At 46.9% G+C, this 17,655-nt stretch overlaps 1 protein-coding gene across 1 annotated transcript in view; it reads right to left on the bottom strand.

The window, feature by feature from the left end:
• The window catches only part of LOC147095693 (IgGFc-binding protein-like), a 77,530-nt gene that overhangs the window by 3,178 nt on the left and 56,697 nt on the right, over positions 1-17,655 (bottom strand). Inside the window, exons 2-5 of the mRNA XM_085973693.1 lie at positions 15,039-16,268; positions 9,410-9,603; positions 5,505-5,872; positions 1,939-2,192 (exon numbers count right to left, since the gene is read on the bottom strand). Of these exons, the coding sequence (XP_085829819.1) occupies positions 1,939-2,192; positions 5,505-5,872; positions 9,410-9,603; positions 15,039-16,268 (2,046 nt within the window). The remainder of the gene's footprint in view (positions 1-1,938; positions 2,193-5,504; positions 5,873-9,409; positions 9,604-15,038; positions 16,269-17,655) is intronic.

Here is a 17,655-nt window from a genome sequence, read left to right on the forward strand (position 1 = left end):
ACTGAGGGAGAGCTGCACTGTCAGGGGGCAGTACTGAGGGAGTGCTACACTGTCGGAGAGGCAGTACTGAGAGAGAGCTGCAGTGTCGGGGGGCAGTACTGAGAGAGCACTGCACTGTCGGAGGGGCAGTACTGAGGGAGAGCTGCACTGTCGGGGGGCAGTACTGAGAGAGCACTGCACTGTCGGAGGGGCAGTACTGAGAGAGAGCTGCAGTGTCGGGGGGCAGTACTGAGAGAGCACTGCACTGTCGGAGGGGCAGTACTGAGGGAGCGCTGCACTGTCGGAGGGGCAGTACTGAGGGAGAGCTGCACTGTCGGGGGGCAGTACTGAGAGAGCACTGCACTGTCAGAGGGGCAGTACTGAGGGAGCGCTGCACTGTCGGAGGGGCAGTACTGAGAGAGCACTGCACTGTCGGAGAGGCAGTACTGAGAGAGAGCTGCACTGTTGGAGGGGCAGTACTGAGGGAGCGCTGCATTGTCGGAGGGGCAGTACTGAGAGAGCACTGCACTGTCAGAGGGGCAGTACTGAGGGAGAGCTGCACTGTCGGAGGGGCAGTACTGAGGGAGAGCTGCACTGTCGGAGGGGCAGTACTGAGAGAGAGCTGCACTGTTGGAGGGGCAGTACTGAGGGAGCGCTGCACTGTCGGATGGGCAGTACTGAGGAAGCGCTGCACTGTCGGAGGGGTAGTACTGAGGAAGCGCTGCACTGTCGGAGGGGCAGTACTGAGAGAGAGCTGCACTGTCGGAGGGGCAGTACTGAGAGAGAGCTGCACTGTCGGAGGGGCAGTACTGAGAGAGAGCTGCACTGTCGGAGGGGCAGTACTGAGGGAGCGCTGCACTGTCGGAGAGGCAGTACAGAGGGAGAGCTGCACTGTCGGAGGGGCAGTACTGAGAGAGAGCTGCACTGTCGGAGGAGCAGTACTGAGGGAGCGCTGCACTGTCGGAGGGGCAGTACTGAGAGAGAGCTGCACTGTTGGAGGGGCAGTACTGAGGGAGCGCTGCACTGTCGGTGGGGCAGTACTGAGGGAGCACTGCACTGTCGGAGAGGCAGTACTGAGAGAGCACTGCACTGTCGGAGAGGCAGTACTGAGGGAGCGCTGCACTGTCGGAGGGGCAGTACTGACAGAGCACTGCACTGTCGGAGGGGCAGTACAGAGGGAGAGCTGCACTGTCGGAGGGGCAGTACTGACAGAGCACTGCACTGTCGGAGGGGCAGTACAGAGGGGGAGCTGCACTGTCGGAGGGGCAGTACTGAGGGAGTGCTGCACTGTTGGAGGGGCAGTACTGAAGGAGTGCTGCACTATCGGAGGAGCAGTACTGAGGGAGTGCTGCACTGTCGGAGGGGCAGTACTGAGGGAGTGCTGCACTGTCAGAGGGGCAGTACTGAGGGAGTGCTGCACTGTCGGAGGGGCAGTACTGAGGAAGCGCTGCACTGTTGGAGGTGCGATCTTTCAGCTGACACATTAAACCTGAGGCCCCGTCTGCTCCCTCAGGTGGATGTAGAAGATCCCACGACACTATTTCAAAGAAGAGCAGGGGAGTTATCCTGGCCAATATTTTTCCCTCAATCAACAAACAGTTTATCTGGTCATCACATTGCTGCTTGTGGGAGCTTGCTGTGTGCAAATTGGCTGCCGCATTTCCTACATTACAACAGTGACAACACTTCATAAAGCGCTTTGGGATGTCTGGTGGTCGAAATAGACGCTATATAAATGCAAGTCTTTCTACAAGGCGCTGCTTGAAAAAAAAGTTCACCTCTTCTCCCTGGTTCTTTTGCTGAAAATATGAGCCTTTATTATATTTCTACATGTACCAAATGCCACAGTAAATGATGTGGAGAATTGCACTGGGGGCATATTGTACGCTATACCTAACCAGATGTAATACACAGCTTGAAACTTCGAACTCCAATCTGACCCTCACAAATAAGACCCACCCTCTAAATCGTTGGGAAACACGATGGGTCCCTGTGAGAGACGAGCTGACTTGTCTTTACTGAGGTCACGCTTGTGTCTGGACCGGAGGCAGCCCTGAGAGCATCGGTTGGGAGTTGAGTCCATGCGGCAAATCACAACCTCACAGACTACATAGACTTCCTGGTAATTCTCAAACATAAACACGTGGATACTGAAGCGTTGTTTCTTCGGGTCGTTCGATTCAAAATCTTTAAACGTAGAATCTTTGGGACAACTGTAAGAAACGAGGAAATAAAAGAGTTATATCAGGTCTCACAGCAATCAATCTGTGTGGTCTGATTGTAATATAATCACTGGTGAAACTCACCAATGCAGAATTGTAAAGGTTTTGTTCGGTGTTAATTCCTGTATTTACTTGAGAATCAATGACACTGTTAGGGGCTCATTAACTGGACAGTCTCCAACTTCCTCATTACTCAGGCTCAGAGAGTGTCCAAAGGCTTTCCTCTCGGCCTGGAGTTCCCTCTGCCTTTGTGGCCAGATGCACAGGTAATCTGGGCGCAAACCGATTCGCTGTTTTTTAAAATCACGGAATTTTAGACATAAGTGAGTTGCCCGCATAACTATAATAAGCCTAAAAATCTAAACTGATAATTCAGTGCAGTGCTGAGGGAGTGCTGCACTTTTGGAGGTGCCGTCTTTCAGATGAGACATTAAACCGAGGCGCCGTCTGCTCTCTCAGGTGGATGTAAAAGATCCCACGGCCACTATTTCAAAGAAGAGCAGGGGAGATCTCCCCGGTGTCCCGGCCAATATATATCCCTCATTCAACATCATTAAAAACAGATTATCCAGTTATTATCACATTGCTGTTTGTGGGAGCTTGCTGTGCGCAAATTGGTTGCCGTGTTTCCCACATTACAACAGTGACTACACTCCAAAAGTATTTCATTGGCTGTAAAGCGCTTTGGGATGTCCTGAGGTCATGAAAGGTGCCACATAAATACAAGTCTTTCTTTCTTTCAAGTCCGCTCGATCTTTTGTCTCTGTCCATCAAACGTTCCCTCTGAACGAATCTCCACCCACAAGACGGGCAATGCCACCCCTCCACTCTCAACTGTAAGTATCCTTCCACTGCGACCAGCTATTCAGATACAGCAAGAAACAGAATCAGTTTCCTGGCCTTCTAAGTGCATTTTTTTGGAGTTTGTATTCAAAAAATTACTGAGGCCTGCCCTGTACTACCTTGGAGTGCATTTTTATTTCAAAGTATCATTCACATTAATTTCAAATCCCTCCATGGCCTTGCTCCTTCCTATCTAAAATATGAAAAATAATAAAGAGAGAAAAGATGAATTATGAGAGTAAACTGGCAAGAAATATTAAAACAGATAGTAAGAGCTTCTACAGGTATATAAAAAGGAAGAGCATAGCTAAAGTAAATGTTGGTCCCTTAGAGGTTGAGACTGGACAATTAATAATGGGGAATGGGGAAATGGCAGAGACTCTGAACAAATATTTTGTGTCTGTCTTCACGGTAGAAGACGCTAACAACATCCCAATAATGGATAATCAAGGGGCCACAGGGAGGGGGGAACTAAAGACAATCACTATCACTAAGGAAAAAGTACTTGGTAAAATAATGGGACTAAAAGACGACAAGTCCTCTGGACCAGATGGCTTGCATCCCAGGGTCTTAAAAGAAGTGGCTGCAGAGATAGTGGATCCATTGGTTGCAATATACCAAAATTCCTTGGACTCTGGAGAGGTCCCAGCGGATTGGAAAACCGCAAATGTAACACCCCTATTTAAGAAAGGAGGGAGACAGAAAGTAGGAAACTATAGACCAGTTAGCCTGACATCTGTCATTGGGAAAATGCTGGAGTCCTTCATTAAGGAAGCAGTAGCAGGGCATTTGGAAAATCATAATGCAGTCAAGCAGAGTCAGCATAGAAGGAAAATCAACAAATTTCCTGGAGTCCTTTGAGGATGTAATGAGCAGGGTGGATAAAGGTGAGCCAGTGGATGTGGTGTATTTGGATTTCCAGAAGGTATTCGATAAGGTGCCACATAAAAGGTTACTGCATAAGATAAGAGCTCACGGATTTGGGGGTAATATATTAGCATGGATAGAGAATTGGCTAACTAACAGAAAGCAGAGAGTCGGGTTAAATGGGTCATTTTCCAGTTGGCAAACGGTAACTAGTGGTGTGCCACAGGGATCGGTGCTGGGGCCTCAACTATTTACAATCTACATTAATGACTTGGATGAAGGGACCGAGTGTAATGTAGCCAAGTTTGTGGATGATACAAAGATGGGTGGGAAAGCAAGTTGTGCAGAGGACTCAAAGACTCTGCAAAGGGATATAGACAGGCTAAGTGAGTGGGCAAACATTTGGCAGATGGGAAAGTGCGAGGTTATCCACTTTGGCAGAAAAATAAAAAAGCAAATTATTACTTAAATGGAGAGAGATTGCAAAATGCTGAGATACTGAGGGGGCTCGACAAGGCAGATGCAGAGAGGATGTTTCCCCTCGTGGGGAAATCTAGAACTCGGGGCATAGTTTCAGAATAAAAGGTCACCCTTTTAGAACTGAGATGATGAGGAATTTCTTCTCTCAGAGGGTCGGAAATCTGTGGAATTCTCTGCTCCAGAGAGCCGTGGAGGCTGGGTCATTAAATACATTTAAGGTGGAGATAAACAGATTTTTGCAAGATAAGGGAGCGAAGGGTTATGGGGAGCGGGCAGTGAAGTGGCCTTGAGCCCAAGATCAGCCATGATCTTATTGAATGGCGGAGCAGGCTCGAGGGGCCAAGTGGCCTATTCCTGCTCGTATTTCTTATGTTCTTATGTTCTTATCTCTGTAATCTCCTTCAGCCCCACAACCCCCCGAGATATCGGCGCTCCTCTAATTCTGCCCTCTTGAGCATCCTTGATTATAATCGCTCAACCTTTGGTGGCCGTGCCTTCTGTTGCCTGGGCCCTAAGCTCTGGAATTCCCTCCGTCTCGCTACCTCTTTCCTCCTTTAAGACGCTCCTTAAAACCTACCTCTTTGGCCAAGCTTTTGGTCACCTGCCCTAATTTATCCTTATGTGGATTGGTGTCAAATTTGTTGTCTTAAAATACCCCTGTGCAGCGCCTTGGGACGTTTTACTACATTAAAGGCACTATATAAATACAAGTTGTTGTTGTTGTTAATTGAAACGCCTCCTGGAATACAGGTTTTTAAACTGTGGCCGCAGTGCTGTGCCTGATGGTGAAATGAACGACAGTGATATCAATTGAAACTTTTAACTTTCAAACCCGAAGAGGAAATATACTGGTGTGGGTTTGGCCTTTTCTTGGAGCCCGATTGTTTATGATGATTTGTGCCAATTTAGGCCGGTTTAAGTTCGGGCGTAATGAGGTTCAGAGGATACTTGGGCGTGACTTGACATTGGCAAAAATGGGCGCAACTTTGGACTCAAATTCGGGTGGAAACTCCGAGTGGGGACCCCCCCCCAAGGAGGAAACTCCAGGGTAACAAGCTCTCGATACCGGACAAGGAATGCCCACCCCTAAACAAGAATAGGTGCGGCGATTACCCATTTTCAATGATGCTGTACCCCAATTTGTATGAATTCAGCGACGGTGAAGACATACAGCTCTCAGTAAATATCTCCACTCCGCTGTCAGTGGTCTTTGCCTCCATCTCAATGTACAGAGTCCCGTTCAGTTCGGTTTCGTAAGGGAATTCCAAGACTGGGTCATCGAAGGCTGAGGAGTGATACATTGTAAAGGATATGTTATAGTGTCCCAAGCGGGATACCGAATGGGCGTGGGGCACAAACGCCATGGTGATGTTCTCGATTGTCGACATCTCGCAATTTAATTTGACCTTGAGACGGTGAATTGAGGTGTTTGGGGGCGTTCCGTAAACTGTATTTGAATAAACTATCTTCCCAGTCTCATTCTGTAACAAAATCAGAATGAATGAAACATTTAGCTTTCGTGATAGATATAGAGTGAATTTATGTTCAAAAGCATCTTGAGGTTTTGTCATAACAACAGAAAATGCTGGAAACACTCAGCAGGTCAGGCAGCATCCGTGGAGAGAGAAACAGAGTTAACATTTCAGGTCTGTGACCCTTCGTCAGAACTGGAAAAAGTTAGGGATGTAACAGGGTTTAAGCAGGTGCAGAGGCAGGGAAAGGGGAGGGGAGAGGGATGGAAGGAATAAAAGGGACGGTCTGTGTTAGGTTGGAAAGCAGGAGAGATTAAATGTTGCAAATGGGGATGGCAGAATCATGCTGGCTGGCCTGCTGAGTGTTTCCAGCATTTTCTGTTGTTATTTCAGATTTCCAGCATCCGCAGTATTTTGCTATTGGATTGAGCGGATTCAGTATGAAACTGTGTCACAGATAAAAGACACTTCAATAGCTAGAGGCTGAAGAAACATACTTGGAATCATCGATATATCATTGAAACCATCAAACGCAAGTTTCTAATATCTGGGGAGAAGTGGAGTGCTTGTTATTTTGTTATTACTTTGATGTTAATCGCTCCTCCCAGCCACACAGCTTCATTCATTTCTCTGTTCATTACTTATGTTATCAATAAGTGAGCTCAGATTTCAAACACAGAAATGGGCTGCCCTCCACCACATTCCAGATTGAAGCTTCTATTAAACCCTGTTGGTAGCACCGAGTTAAAATGCCTGATCTCCCTGTCCGACCATGTCTGTGTACAATATTGGGGACTTCCTGATGAAAAAGGTCTCTTTTTACCAATCTACTCGAGAAATCGCACAACCCATATTTTGCTCGTTTGGCGGCTCCTGCTTATTACACTCCTATAATGGCACAAAAGAGTGACAAATCCCCAGGACCAGATGGTTTCCATCCCAGGGTTTTAAAGGAAGTAGGTGAGAACATTGCAGATGCCCTAACTACGATCTTCTAAAGTTCTCTCGATTCGGGAACCGTTCCTTTAGATTGGAAATTGTGCATGTCACTCCACTATTTAAGAATGGTGAGGGAGGGAATCCAGGGAATTATAGACCAGTTAACCTAACATCTGTTGTTGGGAAATTACTGGAGTTTATAATTAAGGATAGGGTGACTGAACACCTTGAAAATTTTCAGTTGATCAGAGAGAGCCAGCATGGATTTGTGAAAGGTGAGTCATGCCTGATGAACCTGATTGAATTTTTTGAAGAGGTGTCTAAAGTATTGGACAGGGGAATGTCTATGGATGTTGATGTAAGAAAACTACTAGGCACTTGGTCTGAGTATTAAACAAGGCTTTAATCAACTGTTTTTCAACATGGAGATCTAGTTGTGTCCTTCACTGGTTCCTGTTAAAGAATGTCCTGAGCAAGCTGGGCCCATGCCCGAGTATTTATACTCTCCCTGGACAGCGCCACCAGCAAGCTGCCCAGTATCATTTCATAAGTCATTTCCACATGAATGACAAGATTCGTGTCAGATGTTACTTATATGGACTTCCAGGAGGCATTTGATAAAGTCCCTCATAAGAGACAGTTAGCTAAAGTTGAAGCCCATGGATTTGAAGGCAAATTATTGACCTGGTTAGGAAACGGGCTGAGCGGCAGTAGAGAGTAGGAATAATGAACAGGCACTCTAATTGGCAGGATGAGACTGGGATGATGGCATAGAAAGCCATATATCCAAATTTGATGATGACACAAAGATAGGCAACATTGTAAACAGTGTAGATGGGAGCATAAAATTACAAAAAGATATTAATAGATTAAGTGAATTGGCAATGTAAGCAGATGTGAGGTCATCCACTTTTGACCTATAAAGGATAGATCAGAGTACTTTCTAAATGGTGAAAGCTAGAAACAATGGAGGGCTAAAGAGACTTGGGCGTCCAGATACATAGATCATTAAAATGTCATGGACAGCTACAGAATATAATCAAAAAAGCAAATGGAATGCTGACCTTTATATCTAGAGGGGGTTGAAGTTATACTGCAGCTATATAAAAACCCTGGTTAGACCACACCTGGGGTACTGTGAGCAGTTCTGGGCACCGCACTTAAGAAGGATATACCTTGGAGGGAGTGCCGTGTAGGTTTACCAGAATGAAACCTGGACTTCAAGGGTTAAGTTACAAGGAGCAGTTACACAAATTAGGGTTGTATTCCCTGGAATTTAGAAGGTGAAGGGGTGATTTGATTGAATATTTCAAGATATTAAGGGGAACTGAAAGGCTAGATAGAGAGAAACTATTTCCACGGTTGGGGGAGTCTAGGATTAGGGGGCATTGTCTAAACATTAGAGCCTTTCGGGAGTGAAGTTAGGAAACATTTCTACACTCAAAGGGTGGTCGAAGTTTGGAGCTCTCTTCCACAATCGGTAATTGATGCTAGCTCAATTGTTGATTTTAAATCTGAGATTGATAGATTTTTGTTAACTAAAGGTATTAAAGGATATGGGCCAAAGGCGGGTCTATGGAGTTAGGTCACAGATCAGCCATGATCTCATTGAATGGTGGAACAGGCTCGAGGGGCTGAATGGCCTACTCCTGTTCCTATCTGTGTCGACAGCAACCTGTCAGGTAATCTGAAGAACAAAGGAACAGGAGGAGGCCATTCAGCCCCTCGAGCCTGTTCCGTCATTCAATGAGATCATGGCTGATCTGCGACCTAACTCCATAGACCCGCCTTGGTTCCATATCCCATGATACAATTGCCTAACAAAAAACGATCAATTTCAGTTTTAAAATTTTGAATGGACGTGCCCCCCTCCCAGCCTCAACAGCTTTTTGGGGGAAAGGGTTCCTGATTTCCACTACCCTTTGTGTGAAGAAGTGCTTCCTGACATCACCCCTGAATGGCCGAGTTCTCATTTTAAGGTTATGCCTTAACCTGGGCTTCCCCACCAGAGGAAATAGTTTCTCTCTATCTACCCAATCAACTCCTGTAATCACCTTAAGTACCTCAATTAGATCACCCCTTAATCCTCTATGCTCAAGGGAATACCAACCTAGTCTACAAGCCTAATCTTCCTTACTTTCCTCTACAGTGTTTACACAGGATTACATAGGATTTACAGCACAGAAACAGGCCATTGGGCCCAACCAGTCCAATGCCGGCATTTATGCGCCACTCGAGCCTCCTCCTGTCTTTCCTAATCTAACTGGATCAGCGTAACCCTCTATTCCCTACTCCCTCATATGCTTATCTCACCTCCACTAAAATGCATCTATGCTATTGGCTTCAACCACTCCCTGTGGTAGTGAGTTCCACATTCTCAAGAGGTTGCGTTGTTTTGAGTCACTATTAGTCACCTTGCTAGATTTATTACTGACACTCCAGATCAGAATCCAATAATTCCCCTTATTTGGACGTTTTGATTTAAGACCATTTCCGCCACTTCAGGCCCGTTTTCGCACCCACCCGACCCCCACTGAAGACTGATTTGCCAGAATGAGCCGAACCACCCAGTTCCCAGTCAATGCGAGAATATAAATACGCACGTACAACGCATTTAGTGCCACAGGAATTAAACGGAGCTCTGATAACGACCCAGTTCTCGTCTTGCTGATCAGCGTGGCAGCTGGGGTCAATGAGGTGAACATCAACAATCGATAACCCCGCACTGGCGAGTGCACTGGATGGTAAGGTGTACACAGCAGTCTGCGGCAGACAGGTCAATGAGCCCCATCTCCCTTCCTCTAAAAACAGGATTAAAATGATAGCGTTACGTTTATTGAAGAGGGAAAAAAAGACTGTTTTTACTTAAATGTTTTCCATCCAAGGAGGAATCAAATACAACCCTGATTGGTTGGGGTAAATACCTGAGGAGAGGGGGTTCTCTCACTCCTCTGCCTTGACTTAGTCTTGGATCGTTCATAATCCCCATTCTTTGATAAGAACATAAGAAATAGGAGCAGGAGTCGGCCATTTGACCCTTCGAGCCTGCTCTGCCATTCAATCAGATCATGGCTGATCTTCTACCTCAACTCCACTTTCCTGTACTATCCCCATATCCCTTGATTCCCTTAATATCCAAAAATCCATTGATCTCTGTCTTGAATATACTCAATGACTGAGCCTCCACAGCCCTCTGGGGTAGAGAATTCCAAAGGTTCACCACCCTCTGAGTGAAGAAATTTCTCTTCATCTCAGTCCTAAATGGCAGTCCCCTTATTCTGAGACTGTGATCCCTGGTTCTAGACTCCCCAGCCAGGTGAAACATCCTCCCTGCATCTACCCTGTCAAGCCCTGTAAGAATTATGTATGTTTCAATGAGATCACCTCTCATTTTTCCAAATTCTAGAGAATATAGGCCTAGTCTACTCAATCTCTCCTCACAGGACAATCCCCCATCCCAGGAATCAGTCTAGTGAATGTTCATTGCACTCCCTCTTAAGTAAGGAGCCCCAAACTGTACACAATACTCCAGGTGTGGTCTCACCAAGGCCCTTGATGTGGGTGATACCTGATTATATAACACAGTCAAATAATACTGTTCTATTCATTTTGTGTGTCAGGTGGGCCTCTAAGGGTTGGCTGAAGCCTCACCGTCCATTTTGCACTACCGTGCAAGCTGAAGTTCCAGCCCCTTGTTTTCGTTTTCTCTCAAAATGTATACTTCGCGCTTACGTCTGCCACCTGATTTCCCATTTGGCTAACCTGCCTTTCTCTTTCGCACTGCTGGTCAAGCCCCAAACCTTTTGGCATCGGGAAGTTTCGGCTGGCTGATGGGCGACGTCATTTTAACACCCGGGCGGCATGTTGAAGATTTACTCTTGTGTCCCTTATCCCTAAATCAGTGTCAGCTGTGATTCAGTGGGCAGCACTCTCGCCTCTGAGTCAGAAGGTTGTAAGTTCGAGTCTGGCTCCAGAGACTTGAGCACAAAATCCAGGCTGACACTCCCAGTGTAGTGCTGAGGGAGTGCTGCACTGCCAGAGGTGCCGACTTTCGGATGACATTAAACTGTCCGCTCTCTCAGGTGGATGTAAAAGATCCCGCGGCACTATTTCGAATGAAAGCAGTGGGGCTATGCTCGGTGCCCAATATTTATCCCTCAATTAACATTGTTAAAACAGATTATCTGGTTATTATCTCATTGCTATTTGTGGGAGTTTGCTGTGCGCAAATTGGCTGCTATGTTACAACAGTGACTACGCTTCAAAAATGTACTTCATTGGCTGTAAAGCGCTTTGGTACGTCCGGTGGTCGTGAAGGCGCTGTATAAATGTAAGGCCTAGAAATTCAGTCGCATTTGCGCCCACTTATTGGCTATAGAGTGGTTTGCGCCGGAAGTTTTTTAGCGCCCGAAATTCAGTTGGTCCCTAACATCAGCGTTAGCCGGTAGCGCTGCGCCGGCACCGATGACGTCATCGGTGTGCGCAGCGCCCCGGTTCCAATGCTATTCCGTGCCGATGGCCAAATTCAGTTGCGGCCGCCTCGCCCGTAGCGGCCGCATACAGCGTTTGAAAAACGGTGCCTTGCAGCTCCGAGAGGCCGGCGCATAAAGGTGGAGGGGCGGCGGCCGCCTGGCCACACCTCCCTCCCCGGACTCCTGCACCACCCCCCCGCGGCATTGGTGTCTGACTCCCGCGAGCCCGGCACTTCTCCGTGGTGCCGGGCTCATTTGCCGGGGGAATCCAGTGGCGATCTCACGGCTGCAGGCAGCTCCTCCTTAAGAGAAGGAGGAGGCCTGCAGTACCCCAGCCTGCCGCACCGCATCGGGTGCCGCAGCGGCAGCTGGACGCCTGAAACTGACTTTCATCGCCCCAAACGAGGCGGCCAAACCCTGCAATAGCGCCCGCCTCCGTCTTGGGGCGGCGCAACTGAATTTCAGGCGGGCGTTACGGGAATCCGGGCGAGCGCAAAATTTCGGGCACTAAAGACCTGGCGCGGCGATACCGAATTTTTAGCCTTAATTCTTTCTTTAAATCCAAAGCATCTATATATAACTGCACGTAAAAGTGTTTCCTGGCCTGACAATACTAATCAGAACAGCACTCAGTGGGGGCAATTTAAACTTTTAACTTAGCCATGCATTAGACGCCACGTCCAATGTTCCCTTCTATTGACTTCAATGGAAAGATAATCGGGCATGGTGTATAATGAGCAGTTAATTGGATATTCTACACCATCATACTAAGTTAACATGACCCCACCACTTACCTTAACTCTGTTTATCAACTAGCTCTCTGCACATGCTGTTACTTTCTCCTTATTCTCTAAGCCTGAACCAGACTGGTTCTTGTGATGGGGGGATTGTCCTATGAGGAGAGATTGAGTAGACTAGGCCTGTATTCTCTAGAGTTTAAAAGAATAAGAGGTGATCTCATTAAAACATACAAAATTCTTACAGGCCTTGACAGGGTAGAAGCAGGGAGGATGTTTCCCTTGGCTGAGGGGTCTAGAACCAGGGGTCACAGTCTCAGGATAAGGGGTCGGCCATTTAGGACTGAGATGAGGAGAAATTTCTTCACTCAGAGGGTGGTGAAACTTTGGAATTCTCTACCCCAGTGGGCTGTGGAGGCTCAGTCGTTGAGTATATTCAAGACAGAGATCGATAGATTTTTGGATATTAAGGGAATCAAGGGATATGGGGATAGTTCAGGAAAATGGAGATGAGGTAGAAGATCAGCCATGATCTTATTGAATGGCAGAGCAGGCTCGAGGGGCCGAATGGCCTACTCCTGCTCCTATTTCTTGTGTTCTTATGAATGTTTCTAGCAAGACTCCTCTGAGATACCTTACCAAAGGCCTCATGAAAATCCATATGCACTAGAATTGCCGCAAGCTCCTTATCTACACAGCACAGTTATAGGGATATGTGATATGGGAAACATCATTTTCTTTGTAGACTTTAGGGTTGGGGGTATCTTAAACTCTTTCTGCCTAGATTATTTGGGCTCTCTTATTTCAGGCCATTGCCACCAATGAATCCCTCTCCCTTTAGATACATAAACCCTTTAGGTTTGGTTATCCTTGCCTTGAAACCAGGGAAAAGTTTCAGTACTGGTTAATGACAAACAAACAATATATGGTAAGTGCTAGTCGAAAGTGAACTATCATTTGCCCTCAAAAAATTTCTCTTCAGCCTTCAAAAGCGAGAGCGTCATATATTTAAAACTACTTAAAATATAATTAGCAAACTATCGATGAATGTGAATAGACTAAACGCGATATATAGTGGAATCCTTTTCTTTAAGTCCTCCAAAATGATCAAATAACAATCAGATTACAGATCTAAATAACTTGCTGTTCATAAGTTTCTTCTTCTGAAATCTCTCACACTAACTGCCAAACCTGAGAGAAGGTCCTTTTCTGTCACTTTAACTGCTCTGAAGAGAACCCTGCTTTGTACCTGGAGCCGGAGATATTGGAGGGGACATCCCACGCCTTCTATGGATGACTTCTCAAATGCAAAGAGAGACCGTCAGTCAAATATAATCTGAACTAATCTGCAAATCTCCATTTGGTTTCAGGAATTGAGTTACACTGTCTGAACCCTGCAGCCACTGTGATCACAGCAACACACCTAGTTCCATTGTATCCAAAGGCTGGGGCAGTTAAAATCTCTGGGGGTAAGTTTGATTTTGTGCGATCGTGTAAAACAGGCGATAGTGAATCGACAGCCCATTTTACATTTCTCCTGAATGTTTTTGTTGTTCGTTCATGGGATGTGGGCGTCGCTGGCAAGGCCAGCATTTATTGCCCATCCCTAGTTGCCCTTGAGAAGGTGGTGGTGAGCCGCCTTCTTGAACTGCTGCAGTCCGTGTGGTGAAGGTACCCCCACGGTGCTGTTAGGGAGGGATTTCCAGGATTTTGACCCAGCAACGATGAAGGAATGGTGAAATACTTCCAAGTCAAGATGGTGTGTGACATGGAAGGGAAGTTGGAGGTGGTGGTGTTCCCATGCGCCTTCTGCCCTTGTCCTTCTAGGTGGAAGAGGTCGCGGGTTTGGGAGGTGCTGCCGAAGAAGCCTTGGCGAGTTGCTGCAGTGCGTCTTGTAGATGGTACACACTGCAGCCACGGTACGCCGGTGGTGGAGGGAGTGAATGTTTAAGGCAGTGGATGGGGTGCCAATCAAGCGGGCTGCTTTATCCTGGATGGTGTTGAGCTTCTTGAGTGTTGTTGGAGCTGCACTCATCCAGGCAAGTGGAGAGTATTCTATGAGTGCAGCTCCAACAACACTCCTTGCCTTGAAACCAGGGAAAAGTTTCAATACTGTGAATGTTTAAGGTGGTGGATGGGGTGCCGACCTGGAGCGGTGTGAAACTGGTTGCTAATTCACCATTTTACACTATCGCAAAAAGTCAAAATCACGTGCATTCCCACAGGGTCATTTTATCTCTGGGCCATGGTACAAAGTAGACGATATCGAATTACCCGCCTGTCATACACCACGCTTGAATTTTCTTTGCATTGAAGTCAATGGAAGGGGAAAATCGGCTGGGATGGATAATGGGAAGCTAATTTGTTAGCGCCCACATTACACTATCTCCCAATGTCATAAGTAACCGCACTGATTTTCAAAGTGACAACTAGCATAACATGGGACGAAAATATATCATGTGCTAACAGTAACTGCGTGTTTCTTCTTTCGCAATTGTTTAGTTTTCCCTGCTTATTATGTCACAATTATTCAGCGGTGTAAGGAGGATTGATGAGCAACCGACATGGCTAGTCAAAGCATGTTGTTTAACATTTTAAGAAATGGCCATTTTTAACAGATAGTCATTTCCTTACATGATTGATTATTTTCATGGTTCTGAAACAAAATTAGACATGGGAAGGGATGCACAACAGGCGGTATCGTACCGATCGCCCATTGTGCACCCCGCCCGATATCCAGTACCATTGACTTCAGTCGAAAATGAATGTCGGGCGGTGTGCAAAACGGGCAGCCACACAGATTTTGCCTGTTTTGTGTCACCGGCCAAGTCCAATTTCACCCCCATGATCCTTTCGGTAGGATCCGCTAGCTGCAAGCAGGTGAACGTGGGTCGGATGGAAAACTCCGAACTATTACTATTTGTGGAGAATGGGTGCATGTTTTTTTTGATCGCTTGACACCGTCTCGTCTAATTATTCACTTCTGCTGTTTTATATGAATAATGAATGAGAAGAAGCGGCACTTACTGGTGGTGAAGACGTTGTTGCCCATCGGGTACCCGTATGACTCAGCTCGTCCAATCCCATAGATGTAGATTGCAAAGCGAGTTGAATCATGGGAAATAACATGGCGGCCTCCAGTGTCTCCCAGGTAGATTCTTCTTGCCGTAAAGTCAGAGAAGGTCGAGTTTTCTGATGGGTACGCGGCCAAAGGTTTTCCGTCTAAAATAATCCCAGCAGCGCTTGCTCCTGATGAAATGACCACGACATAATTGTATAAATTTTCCATCGTCACAAAAACAAAGTAATTGCTGAAATATGCAGATGACACTACAGTCACCAGGAAGGGGTCAAAGGTCGAAACCTTTGGTGTGCTGCCCCCTGTAAACAGGTAGATCACCATGACTGGTTTGGATGAGTTCACGATCGTCCCGCCTTCCACAGTAAAGTTGATGTGAGATCCTTCCTGCAGCGTCTCACGTCTGCTCCCTTCTTCTGTGTCAATGTTCACGGTCGTGTCATTCTCAGCAGACACAATGGTGATGATGTCCTTCTTCTGTTTCACCATTAAGGGGAAAATGATAAATGAATTGGACCATTTATCCACGGGGTATAACTGTTCAGCGATATGGTCACAATTACTGGGGGGAACAGAAATGCATTGGTCTCCACTAAAGACAGCCACAGGGTTTGTGGATACAATCTTTGTTCCTGTCAAATCCTTGTCACTCTGAAATTGAACAGCCTCACTCGGCCCCAGCGCAAAAGAGAATGTCTCTTTGTCAGGGTACTGGGTACCATTGAATGTCAGCGAACCAGACACGGTTATGGTGACCTGGGCAGGTTGGTTACTGTTAGCAATAGCGAATTGCTTAATGTTGTACAGACTGTCTACACAATAGGTGATAATATAGTACTTCGTACCCAAATTCACGAAGGGTAAATTTAAAAATGAATCATAGGTCTTGGATCTCCCATTTAACATAATGAGAGAAATGTCTTCACTTGATGTAACCGTTATCACTTTTTTTGAAATTTCGTTACCGAACAACATGTAGGAGGAATCTAGGGTCAGGACAGCGATGCTGTTTGCATTAACGTGTATGGAACGATAGTAAGCTGGGACAGAAACAGAAACACTCACAGTAGTTGGTCTGTCATAAGAGACAATATGCAAGCTGAGAATGGCAGAACTATCGTAATTTTGTACAAAAACGGAGATGAATCTTTTTCCTGAAGTAAATGAATGAGAGGAACCTGCTAAATAATGTTAAAACTGGTTAGAAAATGAATGATGACAATCAATTTGAAACTGTTTTGCAAAATACATTTGTATTTCTTTTAACTGAGAAATTGTAGCACACACAGCAACGTCGATACAGTAGGAGGAAAGAACAAGGCACTCAGCATGCAGTAACTGATGTAGCAAAGTGATTTGATATGGGCAGTGGTGAGGTATGGGCAGTGGTGAGGTAAGGTCAGTGGTGTGGTATGGGCAGTGGTGAGGTATGGGCAGTGGTGTGGTATGGGCAGTGGTGAGGTAAGGTCAGTGGTGTGGTATGGGCAGTGGTGAGGTAAGGTCAGTGGTGAGGTAAGGTCAGTGGTGAGGTATGGGCAGTGGTGAGGTATGGGCAGTGGTGAGGTAAGGTCAGTGGTGAGGTATGGGCAGTGGTGAGGTAAGGTCAGTGGTGAGGTATGGGCAGTGGTGAGGTATGGGCAGTGGTGTGGTATGGGCAGTGGTGAGGTAAGGTCAGTGGTGTGGTATGGGCAGTGGTGAGGTAAGGTCAGTGGTGAGGTAAGGTCAGTGGTGAGGTAAGGTCAGTGGTGAGGTATGGGCAGTGGTGAGGTAAGGGCAGTGGTGAGGTAAGGGCAGTGGTGAGGTAAGGTCAGTGGTGAGGTAAGGTCAGTGGTGAGGTATGGGCAGTGGTGAGGTATGGGCAGTGGTGAGGTAAGGTCAGTGGTGAGGTATGGGCAGTGGTGAGGTAAGGTCAGTGGTGAGGTATGGGCAGTGGTGAGGTAGGGTCAGTGGTGAGGCAGGGTCAGTGGTGAGGTATGGACAGTGGTGAGGTAAGGTCAGTGGTGAGGTAAGGTCAGTGGTGAGGTAAGGTCAGTGGTGAGGTAAGGTCAGTGGTGAGGTAGGGTCAGTGGTGAGGTAGGGTCAGTGGTGAGGTATGGGCAGTGGTGTGGTAAGGTCAGTGGTGAGGTATGGGCAGTAGTGAGGTAAGGGCAGTGGTGAGGTAAGGGCAGTGGTGAGGTAAGGTCAGTGGTGAGGTAAGGTCAGTGGTGAGGTATGGGCAGTGGTGAGGTATGGGCAGTGGTGAGGTATGGGCAGTGGTGAGGTAAGGTCAGTGGTGAGGTATGGGCAGTGGTGAGGTAAGGTCAGTGGTGTGGTATGGGCAGTGGTGAGGTATGGACAGTGGTGAGGTAAGGTCAGTGGTGAGGTAAGGTCAGTGGTGAGGTAAGGTCAGTGGTGAGGTAGGGTCAGTGGTGAGGTAGGGTCAGTGGTGAGGTAAGGGCAGTGGTGAGGTATGGGCAGTGGTGAGGTATGGGCAGTGGTGAGGTAAGGTCAGTGGTGAGGTAAGGTCAGTGGTGAGGTAAGGTCAGTGGTGAGGTAAGGTCAGTGGTGAGGTAAGGTCAGTGGTGA

Source organism: Somniosus microcephalus, unplaced genomic scaffold, assembly GCF_052327205.1.
Source record: "Somniosus microcephalus isolate GS21.2 unplaced genomic scaffold, FLI_Smic_1.0 unresolved_chr1, whole genome shotgun sequence".
NCBI lineage: Eukaryota > Metazoa > Chordata > Chondrichthyes > Squaliformes > Somniosidae > Somniosus > Somniosus microcephalus.